The sequence below is a fragment of the Aspergillus nidulans genome, chromosome III, assembly GCF_000011425.1.
Source record: "Aspergillus nidulans FGSC A4 chromosome III".
In the NCBI taxonomy this organism is placed as follows: domain Eukaryota; kingdom Fungi; phylum Ascomycota; class Eurotiomycetes; order Eurotiales; family Aspergillaceae; genus Aspergillus; species Aspergillus nidulans.
In genome coordinates this window covers 2,503,150-2,523,850 of record NC_066259.1, presented here as the reverse complement: position 1 = coordinate 2,523,850, position 20,701 = coordinate 2,503,150, and the positions used below count along the sequence as shown (strand labels likewise).

The following is a 20,701-nucleotide window of genomic DNA, read 5'->3' as shown; positions in this document are numbered from 1 at the left end:
CCAATAGACAATGCAATGACGTAGCATGAGCCAAAACAGCAGAACATATCTAACTATTCTACAAAACAGGTTCACCCACCTGTAAACAAAGAAATCTATCCAAAAGGGGCCAAGCTGAATCATCAGTTGGCAAAAAATGATCGATAACGCCGCCATGCAGACATCAAGAACAACCCGGCCCATAAAGCACCATTCACATCCATAACATGCTCGTAACAATGTCAAAGTTAAGAGGATTCTCAAGGCCAAAAGAAAATGTAGGGGGATATCCTATAATATGAAGGGCTTTCGCTGAACTGCACAAAAAAACTGATGAAAGCAGGCCAGGGGATAAATATCCCCCGGCACTCCTCTAATCTAGGAACGTAAATAAACTTGTGTGTATTATGTTGAGTGCACGGTCCGCATCTCGTTCTTCAATGACACATGAAATATTGATTTCGCTTGCACCTAAGATGAACTTAGTTAGTTTCGCATTATCCAAGACCAAGAATAATAACTGTTACCTTGAGAAATCATCTCAATATTGACATTGTTCTCTCCCAGAGTAGAGAACATGCGCCCAGCCACTCCAACCATGTTCTTCATTTGCTTTCCGACAAGGCTAAGAATAGCCATCCCAGGAATTATATCGACGGTACCATATCTCTGTAAATCACTCAAAGCTCCCTTCAAATCTTCGTCGATGATTTGATATTCATCCCTCCCAACACCATTCAGAAGCGGCCTTTCTGAGTGAAGAGCCATTGACACGTGGACTTCGCTGGTCGATATCAGATCAATCGACAGCTTCCAACGGTCGAGAACCGAGAATATTCCTGCGAAGAATCCATGAGAGAGAGACCGCTTGTTGGAATGAACATTAATGACGAGGATGTTGTGCTTGATGGTAACAGCGGTTGGGCGCTTAGGGCGTTGAAGAAGGCTAGGGCTCCTTGTACGGAATAGTCTCGGATCGTGGCCGGGCGTCGTCCTTTCCAACTCATAGGTGGAATCTGGGAATATCACGGTTCCGTCGCCTTTCGGATTCATAACATTTTTTATCCGGATGGGTATTTTGGCACGGATAACTTGTTCCATTGTGAAGGGATGGATCACCTCCGAGCCATAAAAAGTCAACTCCGCGGCTTCAGCGGGTGTTATCGCTGGTAGAAGACGGGCGGTTGGCACTTTCCGGGGGTCCGCAGTGAAAATCCCATCAACCTCTTTCCATACTTGAAGTTCCCCAGCCTGTACGCCAACGGCGACCAGAGCAGCACAAAGATCAGTGTATCCACGCCCGATCTGATCGAGAAGGCCTCCCGGTATCGTTCCAAAATATCCCGTGATGACTGGAACTTTATTTTCGCAGGCATGTACCTTGCGACCAAGAGCAGCCGCAAGATTGTCATAAAACTCTTGGTCAAGGCCTTGACCTGAAATGTGAAAATCAACGATTTCAGACAGGTCGACGTACTCCGAGTCGACTCCTCGATCCTGTAAGAATGCGGCCATCAGGCGGCAACTCAACTTCTCTCCGGTGCTTATCACTTTATCCACACAACGCGCACTGATTTCGCCAAGAGTCTGAGCAGCTTCCAGGACCTTGAGGACCCGTTCGCATTCGGCGTTGATCGCTGAGGTAAGCTGCGTCCTGAGTTCAGCAGAATTGATCTGGCTCTCGACGACGTCGACATGTTCCAACCGGACGGCCTCGACAAATGAAAGATATTGTTTGGACTGAGAATTCTCTGCATCGCGTGCGGCTCGGAGTAAGCTGTTCATAGTTGTAAGGCCAAATTTTGTTTGATAATTTACTGCAACTCTCCATGAGTCGCGCTGCAGCGGGGTGACTCACCGATTCGTGGTGCCTTCAGCTTTCGTAGAACTGCTCCTCGCAGAGCAAACCACAGCAACCTTGTTGTGTGATAGACTTGGACTGATGAAGTACAGTTAGCAAGGCTTCAAACTACGGGTGTCGGTCCAAAGACTTACAGGACAACCTGATCAATGATATTGTGAGCGAACTTGCCAACGCTCGTGCCCCCAAATTTCTGTACGACCCAATTGCCGTTATGGGAGGCTGACGGTATGTCTTTTAGGGTAGACAATATATCTGGGTTGGACTGCAGTTGCCCGTTCATTTTGGGAATGCTATATCAAAGCAGTATGCCGATTTGGAGCAAGTATGATTATATGACTGTCCGGCAACGGTATCTTTTTATGTAGCCCAGCGGGGTTGCGAAAGCGGAGGGCATAATTTTTCGTCTTGCTTTTTCCGCCTTGCATGTGGGGAATGGTAATCTTCGATTTTCATACGTGAATTGCGTATTATTATTAATAAGGAACTTGAGTAAAGTGTCTGGTTCTGGAGCCCCACGGCAACGATGTCGGAGGCTTTACTGCTTTTAATTGGCCGAAATTCTTATAAGCGTACTCAGGCTTGGATTTCGAACAGCAAGTCTGGAGCCTTCCAGGTGTGTGAGTTTCGCTTGAAAAGCCAAAGTCATTCGATAGCGATAAGACTTCGCCTTAGCATGGCAGATAGAGAGATATGGCGGAGGTTTCAACGACAGCTGCAGATCAGCACAATATCAGTAACAGTAAACATTAGTGTCCATGGCCAGTGTTCATTCTTTCAGCCCGGTCCGTGGTGAGGCTCGAATTAAAATGCAAATAGCGGAGGCACACCCGATTTTCCCATTGCGTCCTGCATTAATCGTATCACGGCTCCATACTACTCCTTCAACTTCTGCACATAGTGTATTGCTCAGGGGGCAACAACTGCCAAGGACACACTCCTTAAGCAACACCTATTCCTTTATTTTACCCTAACCTTTGCCGGGCTTGACATACCGTCACCATAATAGTACAAGCTTTGGATGAGCTCTGGTGCTTGCACGCTGCTGAAATATGAATGTGCAAAGTGCAGATAATCCAACATGTCCCTTTTGTCCCTTCTTTGACCCAGACAGCAATTTTGTCACACAGCACGTACAGTATTGCCACCCCGAAATTGAACTGCAGACGGCCTCAAAACAGTCATCTCGGACTAAGTCAAATGCTAATCTAGAGGTTCGGCTACCGGCTTGCTCTGGATTCGGAAGTAGCCATGGATCCATAAGCTGTCTGGGCAACGTTAGCGGCCTCTTGAATCCAAAAGAGTTTACTGCTTCTGGAAACTCATCCTCATCTCTATCTCAGTCACGGAAGGAGAACGCGAGAAACAACTCAGAGGGGCTTCTCTCCTCTCAAAATGATGACCAAGTCGAACAACGGATGAAGGCAAAGAATTCGCCCAAAAAATACATAAAAAAACTCGGCGTGCGTGGCAATTTTCTCTTCCACTAGTCATGGCATGTGCTGATACTAATAGTATGACAGCGCGCAGAGCTGGGACCATACGCTCATGAGAAGAAAATGCCTTCGTGGCTTTTCCGGATGCTAGATAAGGGCAACGCAACAAGTAAAATAATCAGGATTGCACCTGCTGGCAGACTCACAAGGCTTGTGGCTCTCGAAAATGAGACACCTAACGTTATACCGGTACTTGCTCAGCTATGCGGACAAGACAAGTCTATTCAGCGTGCATTTCTTTGCAGTGCCCATGTGCACCATATTTCCGACATGCCAAATGGGGGGGGGTTTTGTGGATATAGAAACATTCAAATGCTGGTGTCATATATCCAAGGGTCTCGTGGTCCAGGGTGCCACCATTTCCCTGGCGCGTTGCCCACGATCCTGCAACTTCAGGATTCGATAGAGCGTGCATGGGACATGGGATACAATACTGTCGGGAGAACTGAAACCGGGGGTATCAAGGGGACTAGGAAATATATTGGCACCTGCGAGGTGAAGTCATTGAGCTATCATTTAGCGGTTCTGAGTGCTGATCATGAATAGGCCCAGGCTCTGTTTCTTAGCCTTGGGATTCAGTAAGTTCTAGATCGAAGGCCGCAATACCCACAAGTACTGACACCGACAGATGTGAAGCACGGAGTATTGGGCATACGAAGGATATGCCCGCGCATAGCTCTCTACTATCGCACGTTGCTGCTTATTTTCGAGGTGCAGGCCCCTTGGAGAACAAGACTGAGAAAGTGATCTTGACAGATTTGCCACCTATTTATCTTCAACATCATGGTCCGTGGCCTTTCTTCGTGTCGGAATCGCAACGACTAATACAAGATACAGGGCATTCTATGACTATTGTTGGAATCGAAGTTCGCGAGCAAGGAAACGCTAATATCCTGGTATTCGATCCGAGTTTCAAAACGCCCTCTGTGATCAAGCATGCCATGGGGGCTAATCTAAAGACTTCTGAACCTGCTCGCATACTCAAGGGGTACAGGAAGGGTGTAAACTACTTGCAGAAATATCAAACTTTTGAGCTCCTCGAGTATGCACCCCAGTCTTAACTAAAAAATGGCAGCTCGTCTAACAATACAGGTTGTTACCTCCCCATTTCCCCACGGAAAATTGATTTTGTTGTCGGCACGGTCTTATATTTGTGGACTTCGATGACCGCTTTTTTACTCCGCAGGTCAAATCCGTACCTATTGATACTTTAAAATGCCCCACTCTCCGAGTTGATGCCCCAGGAACTAACACCCCGCCAAAATTTTCTCTTGGCATATGAGCTGCTGGTCACTAGAATCAGATTCTAACGGCGGTCATTCAAATCCTTTCTCTCAATCACTTTATTGATAACCATAATCGAAAATGCGAACGTCACCAAATATCATAATCACAGGTACTCCCGGAGTTGGGAAGACAGTGCACTGCGAGCAGCTAGCCCAAGATACCGGCTTGCGACATTTATCGATAAACCAGATTGCGAAAGACCGAGACTGTATTGAAACCTATGACGAAGAATTGAAAACATGGGTAGTAGATGAGGACAAAGTATGTCTTTCTTCAGCTCGCAGCATACGCAGTCTTACTTTCTCCTGCTTACTTTCGCCGGCGACGTTAGCTTCTAGATGCAATTGAGGATGAGGTACTCCAAGGCGGCTATCTGATAGACTGGCATGCTTGTGATCTGTTTCCTAAATCCTGGATCGACCTTGTTGTGGTACTGCGTTGCCCTTCTACGTCCACTCTATATGACCGTCTCAGCTCACGGTACGTTTACCCAAATATCTTTCGATAGATGGCATTTTTCTTCATGGTAAAACTGACTTCTGCTGCAGGGGATACCATGAAACGAAACTACAAGAGAATCTAGATGCAGAGATTTTCGGGGTCCTCATCGAGGAAGCCCGCGAGGGTTTTGATGAAGAGATTGTGGTTGAACTAAATAGTGAAGAGGACGGCGACGTAGAAGCCAATTGCGCTAGAATAGCTTCCTGGATAGAGAACTGGAAAAGCGACCAGTCAAAGAATTCAGATTAGGTACTAGGAAGCCTGTAACGTTTTCATGTCGCGGCTCTGAGTTATGATAGTTCGTCAACCAACCACTGCTGTAGCTTGACGAGAGCTTTGTATCTGTGAGATATTTTGTTCTGTTTGTACATTAGCTACTTGAAAAAAAAATGTGAACAGCACCGCGCAGAAAAAGGTAAAGGGCAGCACCTTTTCCTCCTTGGTCATCTCTGCGTACGTCTGGCCTTCATACTCGAATATTGGGTCCCAACCTGTGAGAAAAAGAGAGTTAGTAATAAGCCCGTCAGAATCAGTCGTCGGTGATCAGGTAGGGATGTACCAAAATTTGCCGGTCCCCTGGGGCTTACAATAACTCCCTTGAGAGTCGAAATCAGATCCTTGTTTATAATATAACAGTTATAGAGTTACTGCCATACCTCCGTTCGTCCCTGAAATAGAATTGGCTCCGATCCCGGGCCTGGGGAGAATGCAAAAGTACACACGGCTTCTGCTCCTCTCGACTCAAAGCCGTCCAGCATTTTGTTCAGCCCCTCATGACCCAATGCCTCAAGAAAGAATTTGCTATGTCGGACGGTGTCAGTTCGTAGTAAATTATATCAAATTGCTTGACGCGCAAAGATAATCGTACATGTACGGCCCAGGCAGGCCTTTCAGAGCATGAAAACCTAAAGCAGTATCTTCGGTCAATACTGGGCCTCCCACCTATTGTACGGTTAATATGTCTTCTCCAAAGTAGGCTACTTTATGCCACTCACTGCGTTGGCGGCATGCCTGCACTTCTCTTTTGCTATTTCTTCAATAGTGCCTTGTATCTCAGGTACGTCGACTGTTTGGTTCTGGACGTCAACCACGTTGCCTATTATAGCTCTGACTTCAGCTAATTTATTCTTGTTCCCGGTAATGAAATTGATAGTCTTCATTATTATCCGTTGACGGTGAGGAGCAGTGTCCTTGGAAGTAATAATTATAATGCTGTGGTGGACGACCTAGTCCTATGCGGAATAATGCACAAATCTGCAGTAGGTATATGTATAGAGTATGTGTGTGCGGCAATTGTGGATGAGTATGACGGAACAAAGATGGCACGGTGGCATTGTTGACATGGTCCACGGCCCCACAACGTCTCAAAGACTACCCCTCAGCATGTGGTGATGCAGGAAATACATGTAACCTTAAGTCACATAAATTTACAACAATTGAAGCACAAACAGAAGAGATTTATGGGTCATATCAGGCATCTAATATTTTCCAAAAGTAGATTGACACGGTTATTCTCCGTACCTAGTAATTTGATTGACTCGCGGAGAGCCAATCTTCCACGCCAGCGGTGGTAGTGGACAAACTGAGAGATATTACTCCATCACCCCATTCTCAGTATTCTCCGGCTTGTCCTGTTGCGCCATCGCTTGCGCTGAAACAATTTCAGCGAGTCGTTTCAACCGTGGTGTTTGAAGCCCTAGACAGTCAGCAGAGCACGTCTAACATGCAGTGAGGGGGCTCACAAGATGGGGTGTATGTCTCCAACGCAGTTATAACTCGAGGCTCGGCGATTTCATACGGCCCACTATCCTCCATATCAACCGGAGTAAGAAGGAGCACATCGCTCTTCTCAGTAACACGAGAGGCTACAGCTTTCATGATTTCGCCATTTATGGGTTGTTCGTAGTCGGCCACAAGGTATTGGTTTAGCAGCTTTTGGATTTGGTTTGGAGAGAGCCTAAACATTTGTTAGAACCAGAGAATGTCCAAGAAGCAGAAACATACATCCAACAAATGTCCTGAATGATTTCAATATCATTTAGGGTGGCCTTCTTCAGCTGGAGAAGCTTGGTCGCTTGCTACTTTGGTCAGTATTTTATCATTCAGGATCCAAATAAACTTACCATCAGATGCTCCAATTGTAATGTCCCTTCTGGCATATCATGGCTCTTGCACCATTCCTCGATGCGAGTTATGTTGTAGTTGATCTGGAGGCCTCGTTTCCAGGAAAGGAAATTCCGCCTCATGAGGAGATCATTAAAAGCCGTGACACCGACGAGGCGTAAAAGCTCCGTAACAGTCTGAGTGATAATTGAGTCCTCTAGATAGAAAGCCTTCATCGCCTTGTATGCATTGTTCAAGAGACTGAGGAGATTGTCCATGCTGTAGGCTGGATTGTTGTTTGATGGTAAAAGCTTTCCGAGGAATCGATTCGTCTCATTTGTGACAAAGCCGGGAAGAGACTGAGACTCAATAATGGCTGGGACAATCATCTTGTACAACTTTTTCTTGAGCAACTTCATCCAAGTGTGATAGATGTTAAATTCTAAGCTCTCCAAGTCGTGCTTCACGATTTCCAAGAGGCGGTCATACTCGTAATTATCAGTTTTCTGTGCTTCGTACCAATCTTCGGCCAAGAATACGAAAGACAACATTTCATGCACATTAGAAAGCCAGAAGGCTCCTGGACTTATGGTATCATCACCATCATGCTGCATGACTTCCTGCTGTATTGACTGCATGACGTTGGCCAGGAAACGCTCGGACTCTTTCACGAAGCCATTATTCCACATTTCGGAAGTGACGAGATTTATGAGATAGGCGGGGAATAAGACCTCTTTTTCTGTGGGTGGTGGGGTGGAATTAGGCGCCGGTATCTTCAGGTTGCGAATCAGCCCTATTGCAACCTCCTCATTAAGTTCATCCTCTTCGGATAGTAAAGTCTCAAGCTCTGCCTCCACCGAGTCAAGTCCGGAGGAAAGTGCAGCCACAGAGTAATTCTGGCGGCCGAGTGCACTTGGGATTGCCATCGACACAGGTCGAGGATTATAGGCTCCGCTAAACCGATCGGTATCAATCCTCTCTGCACCAGCACTACGTCTTTTAGGTTTCGTCTTTTTCGAGGAAACCAGATTGATCAGTCCATTGGCAGGTGGCGGTACAGATCCGCCATTCTGCTGGTCTCCGTTCAACGCCTGAAGGGGTAATGTCCTCTTTGCGACTTCAAGTTGTTCCTCAAGGTCAATGACCTGTTGGCGAAGGGAGGTTCTCTCACTCTCAGCTTCTGCATTGAGTTGCTTGAGCTTTTCCAGTTCCTGGTTTGCAGAACGTATCGAGTCTCGGGAGATTCTTTCTTCTTCCTGAAGGCGCTTAATAGTGGCTTGTCCATCAGCATGGTTCTGCTGCAATATGCTCATTTCTTCTTCCAGAGCCGTGAGCCGAGCAGCAGTGATGCCCGCTTGGTTGGCCTCGGCTTGGAGTTCTCTAGACCGGTTCTCCAAGGCGTTATGACGACTCCTCCAGGATTTGAGTTGAGTCTCATAATTCTCGAGCTGGGAATTGAGAGACTTGTTCTCGCGTTTCAGTGATTCCAGGTACTGCGTTAATTCGACCACTTTATTTTCCAACTTGTACGAAATCTGTTTCAGGTCTCTGGCCTCTTCCCTCAGGACCTTATACTCCCGTCTCGCTTTTTTGCCTCTCCAAAGATTCTGAACAATAATAACTTGTCGGCGGTATTGCCGCCATGCACGCAGTTGGCGCCAAGAACGGAAAGCACGTTGTATGGTTTTCGCTGCATTGCCATGAATCGAGTTCAAAATGTTGCGCCGACAAAGGAAGCCCTTTGACAGCGACTGGAGAAGGATGACATTATCGCGAATCTGATTATATCTCTTTCTTTCTTTCTGACCCCTCCACACCCTTTGAATAGTTGTGGCAGCTTTGATGCGACGTATTTCGGCTGCGCGCTGCCTAGCGAGGAATCCTCTGACTAACGACTGGGTGGCGAGGACTGACAAGCGCGCCTCAAGATACCTGCGTCGATAGTACTTGCACCGTAGGTTCTTTTGTATCATGATCGCACACTCATTTAACCTTGAAGTCCGAAGGTTTTCCAGGAATGCGAGCATGCCAGCCCGAAAGAAGATCTTGCTCAGGCCCAGTTGGTACTTGTCATGCTTTTGCTGAGTGGCATCACCAAGCGCCTTTCTTAGAATAGCATGGCACATATCTTTAATTTCCGAAGTCCACTGTGATGAGTGGCAAAGCATGTAATAACGGATCGCGAACTCCTCGTAAGTCCATCGTGTAGGGTACCCGGCTGTACTGATACGAACGGTCTCTAGGACACCACAAGCCCTTAACTGATTTAGGACCATTGGGCCCTCAAATACCCACGCCTCTTTCGCTTCGTTAGGCTTGATACATCGGATATAGTGTACATCAGTAGAATTTATAGTGCTCATGAGCTCAATCAAGGATGATTTGAAGATCCCACCTAATGTTGGCTTGCGGTTAATTGCCACTCCAATCTTCCGCCCTGGAGCGGTGACTGGCTTAGATGAGACGGCGGCTGAATCTTTTTCACGCACAGAGGCAGCAGTATCCAGGATCTCTTTCACAAAGTTGTTGGACGAATTGCGCAAGATTTCCATATGCTCGTCTGGGACGGTGTCCCGGTTTTTCTCAATAAAGCCGTCTGACTCGTAGGTCACGTCGACCGCATAATGGCATATTGTGAATGCAGACTTTCCGAATCTAGGTTTCTTGTAGAACTTCTGCTTATCAGCAGCGAAGTTATGATGGAGCTTAGTAACAAATTGTTCATCAGAACCCATGGGCAGTCTAGATTCTTCGTCCAAAAGAGAAAGAATCCCCAACTTTGCTTCAATGAGATCGATGCACGGTTGATTGTCTGAGAAGTCAATAAAGGTCCAGTCTATCTGCTCTCGCACATATTCTTCTTGCTCGAGCTTGAAAACGTGTTGATTGAACTCCTGCTGCAGTTTTTCGTTGGCATAGTTAATGCAAAACTGCTCGAATGAGTTTTTGGCGAAATGCTCAAAACCGTAGATATCTAAGACACCGATGAACGATTTGAACTTGTTCAATACTTCATCAGTTGCTAGCCCACGATTGATCTTGTCAACGAGCCAGTCGAATAAGCTGGAATATATGAATTTGGCAACCGAGTCGCGAACAACGATTGCTTGTTGTTGTGTCAGGTTGGAAGTGATCTTCTCCCCTCTCGTGATCAGCTGCTTCTTGACTATCCACTTTGCAAACTCATTTGCATCTATTCCGAGTATCTCACAAGCCCGAGAAAGCGAGGGTTCAGAGGGCGAAAGGGTGGAGTCAGTCCTTGTGGCGGTGATCTTGACGTTCCCAAGGTGCAACAAGGCAGCGAGAACACGGAAAATTTCCGACTGTATGGTCTCAGGTACGCCAATTGTCCCTAGCGACTTCTTCGTGGCAATGAATTCGGTCTTGTCGTCCACTCCATCAATAATCGGTGTCCCGCCCTGATTGAGGTAGTCAAAGTCCTCAACAGATGTGAGGCCGAGTTCTTGTTTTTCTGTATCACTAGCACCAGCAACAAGCTGATAGAATATGTGATAGTTACGCTCTTTGAGCGGCTGAAAGACTAGGCGCGATCTCTCGAGGAGGTAAGTCCGTATCTTGGCACCAACAATGTTGGTCTTGTCGTCGAACATTATCTCAATGTACTTTCCGAACCGGGAGGAGTTGTCATTACGTGTAGTTTTCGCATTGCCAAAGGCTTCCATCACCGGGTTTGTGGCTAGAATCTGTTCTTCTGTTTCACTGATTGCATCGGCTCTACTCGTGGTATACTTCCCGGGCTGGTCGGAAGACTCGCGTGTCGCGAAATACCGCATGATATATTTCGCGCTTACTGTTTTACCAGCGCCAGATTCGCCGGAAACAACGATCGTTTGATTCTTCCCATCCCGTAGCATGTCCCTGTATCGTACCAACAATGAGTAATACTTCACCGTCGAAAGTACTGACAGAACTTACCCAAATGCTTCTTCTGCGATAGCGAACAAATGTGGTGCCTGCGATGCGCGGTGCTTTCCAGCGTAAACCTGGACCATTTGAGGTACATACAGCGAATCCACGCGAGCGAAAGGGTTGGTTGCGATAAGAACGATACCGCTATATGTATATATCTCTTTCTGTGCATAGCGTAACTTGATGGCTTGTAGAACTGCGACGGGTTAGTTAAGCTTCAGTAGGTGCTCGAGAAGACGTAGTACCCGCTGGTTCGTTGAGATGAGATAGGTTTGTAAGGTCCTCACTAGCTTCGAGCATAGCAGGGTTCATCAACGGTGGCAGGTTCGGATTGTTATCCACTTGCAATTCGGCTTGTGTGGTCTCTATCTCTTTGGGCTTTTGAGGTTAGTATTGCTTCATACTAACTTCAATATGAACGAACCTCGCCATTCTCCAGGACAAAAACAAGCCGAACTTTGTCACCATCAACCAGCTTCTCCTTGACCTCGGAGGCTACCCAACCCTCAGTAGCATCAGGTTGCCAGGCCCTCGTCCCGACCTCATAATTATGCGCCATCGTGAACACGAAAACCGCTGCGGGTCCGGGGAGAAATATCACAGGGTAAGATGTTCGTTGCTCAAGTCAAAGGCATTTAAAAAAGTAACAAAGGAAAAAGCAGAAACTCAACCTCCAAAAAAAACTGGAGAAAAGAAAGAAAGAGTTGCCTTCCAGGGCACTAGTAAGAAGTTGCTGATTCTGAGAAAAGAGCTCCCATGCTTCACTGAAGCAGAGAAATTCCGAGATGAATGACCAACTGGCTGCTCCAACGCAGCCCCTGAGGAGCCTCGGGGTCCGCGCCACTGGCTGAGCCGTTCTCCACTCAATTACCCACGCCAAGAGAGACTTTGTCTGCAATACCAACCTCTATTTTTGGAGGACTGTTTTACTGAACGATACTCCGTAGTCCTGGATAGATAGCATTGGGTAAAATTGATCGAATGCCTAGAGTTTGTTGGTCACAAAATAGAAAACACCATGCGTGAGTTAATGATAAACCCTTCGAAGTTTTGCCACCGTTGGATTCGAAGCGAACCCGATCTCGGGATACGGTGTAGAGTCCTAGACTGTAAACTACACAGGTGGGCTCGCTTGCCAACGCATATTATTAGAGTAGACTCATCGACCAAGTTCATGACCGTTGAAATCCATTCATTATGCATTTTTTATACATTTGTGTTGACAGCACACATATTGAAGAACAAATTAGATGAAAGTGTACCTACTCCTCGCGCCACTATTGACTCAACATTAAATATAGGAGAAAACGCGCGGGGGGAAGGGCGAAGCAAGCGTAAAGTGGAGTAATCTGTCAAAGCGACATAAGTGAAGAATGACCTTGGCCCGCTATCTCGAATTAAGAGATCCTGTAGGTTTCACACATACTTAACTTGTCATCGGAGGGTCATTAGATAGTCTTGCTAGTTAATGCAAAAAAATGGGAGTAAAGAAAAATAAGAACAAATTGGAGAGCAAGAGAAGATGAAAACTGGAACGGAAAACAAGCTAGCACAACTGCTGTGTCATTGGCCTCTTTAGCGTCGTGTTACACCAGTTAACTTTGCTTGCACTCAGCCGCTTCTTTCTTCGGCTTGGAAGTACCGTCCTACCGAACGTTAGTTGCTCAGAACAAGTGCTATAAGACTAGGTGTACGGGTAAACACAAACCTCTTCATCGGAGTCATCGACGTCTTGGTCCGACCCTCTGCCATCCTCATCCTCATCGTCGTCCTCGTCGTCCTCGTCGTCAAACTCGTCAAACTCATCGGGGTCCATATCATCACCAAGTTCCTCGAATTGAAGAGCCTCACCGGTGAACCAATCGATGGCTCGGGGTATAAGTTTTTCTTTAATATCTTCTCCAAGCTGGTAGTCGAGCTCTAAACGTTCCTCGATATCCGTCGCAACGGTATCATCATCATCTGCCGGAGGTTGAGGAGGAGCAAAGAAGTTGAAGAAGGATTCTGTTGGCACAGTAATCTTAACAACACGGGTCTGTTTCGTGTCTGTTATGGTTAGCTAACGTTAGATATACATCCATGGACAGAGGCATACTCTTGTTTCTCTGCTTCTTGCTCTCCACACGCACGGTGAGGTCTTTTTCAGGCTTCCAATCAATCTTGGTGCCTTCGGCATGGTCGTAGATAAAATCGCCCCCATACCCATTCTCTTCCTTATAGAAGTATGTCTTGGAAATCGTCTTGTTGGTGAAAAATTCATTTTCGGAAAATTCAAAGATTAGCCGGAACCCCGGACGATCGAGATACTCCATACGAATATCGATCAGATGCTTGAGAGCCTCTTCATCCTTGTCAGTAATCATTTCCGCGAGCGAAATCTGGTTTTTCATTGCAGAAAGCCAGAACTCCGGAATCCCAGTTACGGCTGACTCCTTCTCATCCTCGCCCTGTTTCAAATCTTCGTCCTTGGCGTCAATTTCTTCTTCTTCTCCTTTGCCGGCTTCAATTTCAGTCTCGGTTGGCTCAGTAGCACCGTTGACGATTGTGGCACGTCTCTCGTAAAGAGGGGTAAATTTCGCAAAGTATTTCTTTTCAAGTTCTAGAACCTCCTCCTGAAACTGGGCTTCAAGTTTGGCATGCTCTTTCTGAATACCTTTTAGCCCCGCCACCCGGCGACGGACGGAGACGGGCAAAGATTCGATGTAGCCCGACGACCGGCCAACGAGCGACCCAAGTTTTCCTTGAATCATGGAGACAAGCCCAGGATTTCTCGCGAAAAGCGAAGCTGCTGTAGCATGATCAAGAGATTCTACAAGTCAACCAGAATTAGTCCAATGATCGCTTAAATACCGGACCAGAATCAATTAGGTTACCTTCTTTGATGCTGGAGACACCTGGCTGCTGAGCATGCGAAGAGATGGGTGCATTGTTAGCTGGCGTGTTTTGCGGTGTCCTGTCACAGGCATGTCAGAAGTCAGGACGGCAAATATGTTGGGGAATGCTCTTTCTTCGTGAGCGAAGCAGGATTGTGCAACATACGGGGCAACGGGAAAATCTGCCTTCTTATTCCTGATGGGCTCAGACATCTTGAAAAGTTGATCAGAAAGTATACGGAAGCTGCCAGTACAAGAATCCGTTGAGAGGTTGTCGCGGAGAGGGAGGTTGAGGGTTGAAAGAATTTGATACGCTGAGATTTTGGGGTCTGGAATCCTGGCTTGGTGGGATCTTAGCGCCTTTGGGCCGAGGGGCTTGGCGCGACGAAGGCTGTTGAGAAACAGAATCAATCGGCGACGCAGAAATTGTCACCAACCACATGATTGATGCTTGCTTTGTTCTGCCTTTGACTACACGTCTTGTCCATTAAGGGCATCATGACTGACCAGTTCAGGCCACAGTTCAAAATTATCGCCCACACTTGTATTCTCAACAATGTTCTATTAATGTATACTCCCTCGATAGAGGGTGGTTATCGCATCTTTTCCAACTCGATTTTGCGTTCTGTTATGAAATATTAGACTACACAGTCTTGGCAGGACACTTAGCTGCATATATTGTATAGAGATGGTTACTTACCAAGAAGCAGCTAGTATGAGAATTCACATCTTATGGTGAAGTCTGGTAGGCCAGCAGTAGAAATTTACGTCATGTCAATATCTACAAGCTGTAACAATGTTCTCATCTTCCTTATTCAGCACCTTGATATATTGTAAAGGACTACAATCTTGCATTGCAAAATTTGATCAGAGCTGATAACCTGTCAAATGCTTAAATGACCAACCTGAGAAACTTGGTCATTTATCATTGAGAACGTACTCTTAGTATCGTTTCTCAGAGCGCGCGTCACGTGTCACCGGGAACCCGATAAGCTGGAGCTCCTCCATAAGTACATATTTGACCGCGGAACACAGTTCAACAATAATATTATATAGATCACGGATCTTCATGCAGTGATGTCTATCTTAACAATACAAGCACGGCTTCACGACAATTGATGAAGACATCAACAAAGGCTATCATATCTAAATTGCACAATGGAACACTCTTACACAGCCAGCGATGCTCAGTCGCCTGTGCAAGCTGCCATTTTCATGCCACAGCGACGTGACTCACTGAGAAGCAGGTTGGAAGGTCACTATCTGTATACTCCCGGGAAACTAATGTCATTTTAGTTATAGTGTTGTGACGGATGTAGGGATGGCTCGCAGCGAGGTACGTTACACTGTACATTTCATTTATCCATCAATTAACCTTTTCAAAATCTAGATATTTGATGGACCAATTTCGGAAAGTATCCCATCCAGCGTTGCATCATTCTCCCGCCGCCGCTCTAGAAGAAATTCCACCATCACTTTCTCGCAGCATCATGAGCAGGAGGACGCGATTGAATGGCCGCGCGGGAGGTCCATGGATCTCGAAGACCAGGTTGACGATACAATTTCTCCCGACATTGATGACAATGGATCTACCAAGTTTTCTTACAGGTCGAGGCAATCTGCCTACCGCAGGAGTTCCATTGAAGATCCGCTACTTCCGCGGCGGTCATTGTCGTTTGGCTCTAGTAATAACGAGTGGAAGAGCAAGGATAGAATAAAGCAGGAAATCCACATCGCCTCGGAAGACTCGACTCTCGTCATCACAGGTTTCAGAACAGCTACAACCGGAGCTGTTTTGTATTTCTTTCTATGCACTGTGAGCCTTGGCTTCGCTTTCCTTATCTTCCGATGGCTTCCAAGGTGGAAGATTAAGTTGTTGGGAAAATATTCATCTCTGAGTCAATGTCAATGGGCCGTGATTGAGGTGAGCAATATTCATGTTGCCTTAATAACTACTAACTGTAGCAGGATCAATGGGGACAGCTCAGCATTTGCGAAGTTCGTGACCAAGCGTATGAACGACCACTTTCCACGATCTTTGCGGACTCTTACAGATACACGTATGATGAAGAACGCAACCCTACTGTTGAGCATCTGAGGTATCTAGATTACAGGTACCTGCGGTTTTTCTATCACCCATTGCAGGACAAATTCCTCTTGATTAGCGGGTGGAAAGATCCATCATGGACCAACGCAAAAACGATGAGAGTTGGGCTGAATGCCGACGAGCGCGATAGCCGTGAGCAGATTTTTGGTAAAAATGCCATTAATATACAACAAAAGTCTCTCTTTCAACTCTTGATTGATGAAGTACGTCCACTTTTTGGTTTCGTTTATCGCTGCTCACAAGTGTAGGCCTTCCACCCATTCTACATCTTTCAGCTTGCTAGCCTGGTGCTCTGGACTCTCGATACTTACTACTATTATGCTGGTTGCATTTTCTTCATATCTGTTTTTAGCATAGGAACTACAATTATTGAGACTACTTCTGTATGTATCCACTCCCGTCCACTCGTTGCCAGTCTAACTCGCCTAGACTACAAGGCGGCTAAAACAGATGTCTCATTTCGAGTGTGACATCCGTGTTCTTAGAAATGGGTTTTGTTAGTACACCGTCAGTACTGTCTTGGCAGCCACTGACAACTTCTAGGGAGATCTGTTCCGTCGCAGGAACTTGTACCTGGTGATGTATTCGAGTTTTCTGATCCATCCCTAAACCAGGTTCCATGTGACTGTATTCTACTCTCTGGAGACTGTATTGTGAATGAGAGCATGCTCACAGGTGCGAATATCTTTTCTCGCGTGATATAGGTGCTGACCAAATAGGTGAATCTGTCCCGGTCTCGAAGACCCCCTTGACAGATGATGCTCTCGACCATCTCGACTTGAGCGCCCCTTCAGTTCATCCGAACGTGGCCAAGCATTTTCTCTTCAATGGGACGAAGATTATTAGGGCACGACGCCCGCAAAGGGTTGACGATGACGAAGCCATTGCGCTGGCAATTGTTATGAGGACAGGGTTCCTAACAACAAAAGGAGCTCTCATTCGCTCAATGCTTTTCCCGAAACCGTCGGGGTTTAAATTCTATCGCGACTCCTTCCGCTATATATCCGTCATGGGCATAATTGCCGTCCTCGGATTCGTTGCGTCCTTCGTCAACTTTGTAAGGCTAGGTGTAAGTCCGCCGCCTCAGGTTCATCACTCCTGCTAAACCAAGATCCGACAGCTTTCATGGGGACTTATTATCGTCAGAGCTCTAGACTTAATTACAATTGTCGTGCCTCCTGCACTTCCGGCTACGTTGACGATTGGCACCAATTTTGCCCTCTCTCGCCTGAAAGGCAAAAAAATCTTCTGCATTAGCCCTCAAAGGTCAGAGTCATCTAGCTAATACGGACTCTGTGCTAACATACACACCAGGGTCAATGTGGGCGGTAAGCTCGACGTGATTTGCTTCGATAAAACCGGAACCCTCACCGAGGATGGTTTAGATGTCCTTGGAATTCGAGTAATGACTCAGCATCAAAGGTTTGGGCTAGGGATATGATATTGGCTTGTGTGAAGTGACTGATTCGTGCAGGCTATCTGAACTTATTCCAAACGCATCACCCAAATTTATTACACCATCCACTCATATGGCATGTTCCGAGACATATGATGTGATAATTCGCATCATGGCAACATGCCACTCTTTGAGAGCGGTGGATGACGAACTCCTGGGTGACCCCTTAGATGTAAAGATGTTTCAGTTCACGGGGTGGTCCTTCCAGGAAGGTAGAGATCAGACGCCTGACCATCGAAACCTCGAACACGAAACGATAGTTCCATCCATTGCCCGTCCACCCAATTACACACACGTAAACTGTGATGCTTTGGATGCTATGAATGTAAGAACCCCGGCTTAGTTATACTGCGGATTGCTGAATTCCTAGGGAACCGTGGAGCTTGGTGTGCTACGCAGCTTTGAATTTGTTTCTCAGCTTCGCCGCGCAAGTGTTATCGTAAGACAGTTTGGCGACAGCGGGGCTACCATTTTTGTCAAGGGCGCACCGGAAAGCGTGAAAGATATATGTTCGCCAGAAAGCTGTCGGTTTTCCCCGTGACCAGCTTGTACTGTACTAACCAGTCTGCACAGTACCGTCGGATTTCGAGGAGATCCTAAGCCAGTATACGCACAGTGGCTATCGTGTTATTGCTTGCGCGGCTCGATATGAGCGAAGGTTAAGTTGGATGAGAATCCAGAAAATGACACGTACAGATGCGGAGTCTAACCTCGAGTTCATCGGCTTCATAATTTTTGAGAATAAACTGAAGCCCAAGTCTGCGGACACAATCTCGGAGCTGAAACAGGCAAACATTCGAAACATCATGTGTACTGGCGATAATATCCTAACAGCAATAAGTGTGGCCAGAGAATGTGGGATCTTGGGCGCCGATGAACCATGTTTTATACCGCGATTTATAGAGGGTAGTATCTCTTGCCCTTTTGCTCTTATCTGTATTAATTCGAGCAGGTCCCCAACAGTTGCAGCTCCTATCCTGGGAGTGTGTTGACAATCCAGACCTACAGTTAGACCCACGGACGTTGATGGTTTGCTTGTTTCGCCTGATTAGCGAAATAAAAGGAGCTGACAGTAAATAGCCCTCGTTTGACCGCGGCGAAGTGGACCTGTCTGTACCTGGAATTGCTTGTAATGCTCTTAATTACTCGCTTGCAATCAGCGGTGACGTCTTTAGGTGGGTTTTGGATTATGAGGATGAAATTGTTGCGAAACGGGTGAGCGCATATATAAAACCCAGGAGCATGTATATCAGCTTCAACTAACGAATACAGATGCTCGTCCGTGGAAATGTGTTCGCAAGAATGTCTCCAGACGAGAAGCATGAACTTGTTGAAAAGCTACAATCACTCGATTACTGCTGTGGCTTCTGCGGTGATGGTGCTAATGATTGCGGAGCACTGAAAGCTGCCGATGTGGGCATATCCTTGTCCGAAGCCGAGGCCTCTGTTGCTGCACCCTTCACCAGCCGTCAGTTCGATGTCTCCTGCGTACCGACACTGATTAGGTTCGTATGACCAGCAAATTTTGGATGGCCAGCTAATTCTAGTATAGAGAGGGTCGGGGCTCGTTGGTCACCAGTTTCTGCTGTTTCAAGTATATGAGCTTGTATTCGGCAATTCAGTTTGCAACAGTCAGCTTTCTGTACACCAATGCTTCTAACCTGGGAGACTTCCAGGTGCGTTCATTCTCAATGTATTACGAGCGTCGCTGATTTTTCCTACAGTTTCTGTTCATTGACCTTACGCTTATACTGCCGATCGCTATTTTTAGTGAGTTATACCTCATACTACTCATGAGACAAGGTACTAATAATTGTTCTCCAAGTGGGATGGACCGGCCCCTGTGATATTCTCTCGCGGAAGCGACCAACTGCAGATCTTGTCTCTCGAAAGGTCTTAACTCCGTTACTCGGTCAGATCGTGATAGTTGTGTTCGTTCAATTTCTTGCATATAAGTCGGTCCAGTCGCAACCTTGGTAACTGCACACTCCACACAATGATGTATTTAAATCTGACAGTTTGCAGGTTCAGGGCTCCCAATATAGAGCTTGGAGAAGATAACATTGAGAACTCCGAAAACACTGTTCTTTTCTTGACATCCAGCTTCCAGTATATACTAGCCAGTATCGTTTTGAGCGTGGGACGGCCGTTCCGGAAGTCAATGAGAACAAACGGTAATCTACTTATACTGCTACCCTATAATCTACTAACATTTGACAGTGCCTTTTCTTACCGTCATAGTCGCCGACTTGACGTTTTCAGGCTACATGCTCTTCAGGCCATCGACATGGATAAAGCAGGTCATGCAATTGACCTATTTGTCTGACGCCTTTGCTACCTGGCTACTTGGTCTCGTTCTTGGGAGTTTCTTGTTCGCATGGCTAGCAGAACGGAAGCTATTCCCTCAACTTGCTCGTATTATCGGACGCTTACAGGTACTTATGCGGCCAGGCCATCAAAAACAGCGCCGTCAATATAAAACGCTGCTTGAGGATATGAGTAGATAGACCCTGGTTCCGCTGTATTATACCCGCTGTTTTCACATAGAAGATAAGACAAGCTATTGATACATGTCCATTCTATTACCTAACGTCTGTGGTATTGTGATAATCGGCGGTGCAATCAATGTTGGTACCAAGCGCTCAATGATCCCACGGGTGCTTCCAACCAAGCAAAGCAGGCCCGTCCTTCTTAGCCCGATACATCAGCTATACACGATAGAGACACATCAGCATTGGCATTGATGGTGGCGTTTAATAATAACACTGCAACTTACGAAAAACCACATGCTCGCGCCCAGGGCAGTCGCCGCGAAGCGGTAAAAAGGTCGAGCAGGATGGATATGGATTGGGTGATTCGCCGCCATATCTACAAGTCAATTTTGTAAGCTAAAGTAGCCAGCTCAAATATAGTAGATTTATTTCTCACCTGTTCAATATGCGAGGGTCAATGACTGAGATCCAAAGCGTTTTCAATGAGGTCGAAACAAGGCGTTCATTCGGCGGAATAAGGGCCGCATCGGTCCTCTATAATCACGTGATAATCCATTATGCCCCACTGTTCGACCTGACAATGAACCACGCGTGAAGGAACTCGCGTCATATTTTC

General features: G+C 46.5%; 8 protein-coding genes across 8 annotated transcripts, besides 1 other annotated feature; 3 read left to right on the top strand and 5 right to left on the bottom strand.

Annotated features, from left to right (window-relative positions):
- Positions 1–20,701: part of a sequence feature (contig 1.163 1..91924(-1)) that runs on past both edges of the window.
- Positions 353–2,123, bottom strand: ANIA_08859 (aspartate kinase; the record flags this gene model as incomplete). Its single annotated transcript, XM_677036.1, has 4 exons — positions 353–450; positions 507–1,756; positions 1,838–1,918; positions 1,975–2,123. 4 exons carry the CDS (start codon positions 2,121–2,123, stop codon positions 353–355), a joined length of 1,578 nt encoding a protein of 525 aa, XP_682128.1.
- ANIA_11632 (uncharacterized protein) lies at positions 3,875–4,397 on the top strand (the record flags this gene model as incomplete). Its single annotated transcript, XM_050611781.1, has 2 exons — positions 3,875–3,914; positions 4,174–4,397. The coding sequence occupies 2 exons, from the start codon at positions 3,875–3,877 to the stop codon at positions 4,395–4,397; spliced, it is 264 nt and encodes an 87-aa protein (XP_050467767.1).
- On the top strand, positions 4,656–5,373 carry ANIA_08860 (nucleoside triphosphates FAP7; the record flags this gene model as incomplete). Its single annotated transcript, XM_677037.2, has 3 exons — positions 4,656–4,884; positions 4,955–5,103; positions 5,172–5,373. The coding sequence occupies exons 1-3, from the start codon at positions 4,702–4,704 to the stop codon at positions 5,371–5,373; spliced, it is 534 nt and encodes a 177-aa protein (XP_682129.1). The 5' UTR covers positions 4,656–4,701.
- ANIA_08861 (non-canonical purine NTP pyrophosphatase) lies at positions 5,255–6,358 on the bottom strand. The gene is made up of 6 exons (XM_677038.2): positions 6,120–6,358; positions 5,993–6,066; positions 5,781–5,925; positions 5,684–5,720; positions 5,554–5,615; positions 5,255–5,483 (listed from the first exon to the last, which is right to left on the bottom strand). The coding sequence occupies exons 1-6, from the start codon at positions 6,282–6,284 to the stop codon at positions 5,415–5,417; spliced, it is 552 nt and encodes a 183-aa protein (XP_682130.2). The 5' UTR covers positions 6,285–6,358; the 3' UTR covers positions 5,255–5,414.
- On the bottom strand, positions 6,717–11,716 carry ANIA_08862 (myosin 2; the record flags this gene model as incomplete). The annotated part of the gene is made up of 7 exons (XM_677039.1): positions 6,717–6,820; positions 6,867–7,081; positions 7,129–7,202; positions 7,248–11,106; positions 11,164–11,353; positions 11,403–11,535; positions 11,582–11,716. 7 exons carry the CDS (start codon positions 11,714–11,716, stop codon positions 6,717–6,719), a joined length of 4,710 nt encoding a protein of 1,569 aa, XP_682131.1.
- On the bottom strand, positions 12,309–14,319 carry nap1 (histone chaperone NAP1). Its single transcript, XM_050611780.1, has 5 exons — positions 14,197–14,319; positions 14,031–14,110; positions 13,253–13,966; positions 12,866–13,203; positions 12,309–12,803 (listed from the first exon to the last, which is right to left on the bottom strand). Exons 1-5 carry the CDS (start codon positions 14,241–14,243, stop codon positions 12,753–12,755), a joined length of 1,230 nt encoding a protein of 409 aa, XP_050467766.1. The 5' UTR covers positions 14,244–14,319; the 3' UTR covers positions 12,309–12,752.
- ANIA_08864 (putative P-type ATPase) lies at positions 15,189–20,154 on the top strand (the record flags this gene model as incomplete). Its single annotated transcript, XM_050611779.1, has 20 exons — positions 15,189–15,277; positions 15,327–15,366; positions 15,421–15,954; positions 15,999–16,340; positions 16,386–16,520; positions 16,567–16,633; positions 16,681–16,812; positions 16,857–17,206; positions 17,249–17,403; positions 17,452–17,559; positions 17,612–17,918; positions 18,012–18,117; positions 18,167–18,576; positions 18,674–18,808; positions 18,866–19,098; positions 19,146–19,269; positions 19,318–19,363; positions 19,419–19,569; positions 19,619–19,767; positions 19,814–20,154. 20 exons carry the CDS (start codon positions 15,189–15,191, stop codon positions 20,098–20,100), a joined length of 3,900 nt encoding a protein of 1,299 aa, XP_050467765.1. The 3' UTR covers positions 20,101–20,154.
- ANIA_11137 (uncharacterized protein) lies at positions 19,996–20,551 on the bottom strand. Its single transcript, XM_050611777.1, has 3 exons — positions 20,522–20,551; positions 20,370–20,461; positions 19,996–20,301 (listed from the first exon to the last, which is right to left on the bottom strand). Exons 2-3 carry the CDS (start codon positions 20,457–20,459, stop codon positions 20,236–20,238), a joined length of 156 nt encoding a protein of 51 aa, XP_050467764.1. The 5' UTR covers positions 20,460–20,461; positions 20,522–20,551; the 3' UTR covers positions 19,996–20,235.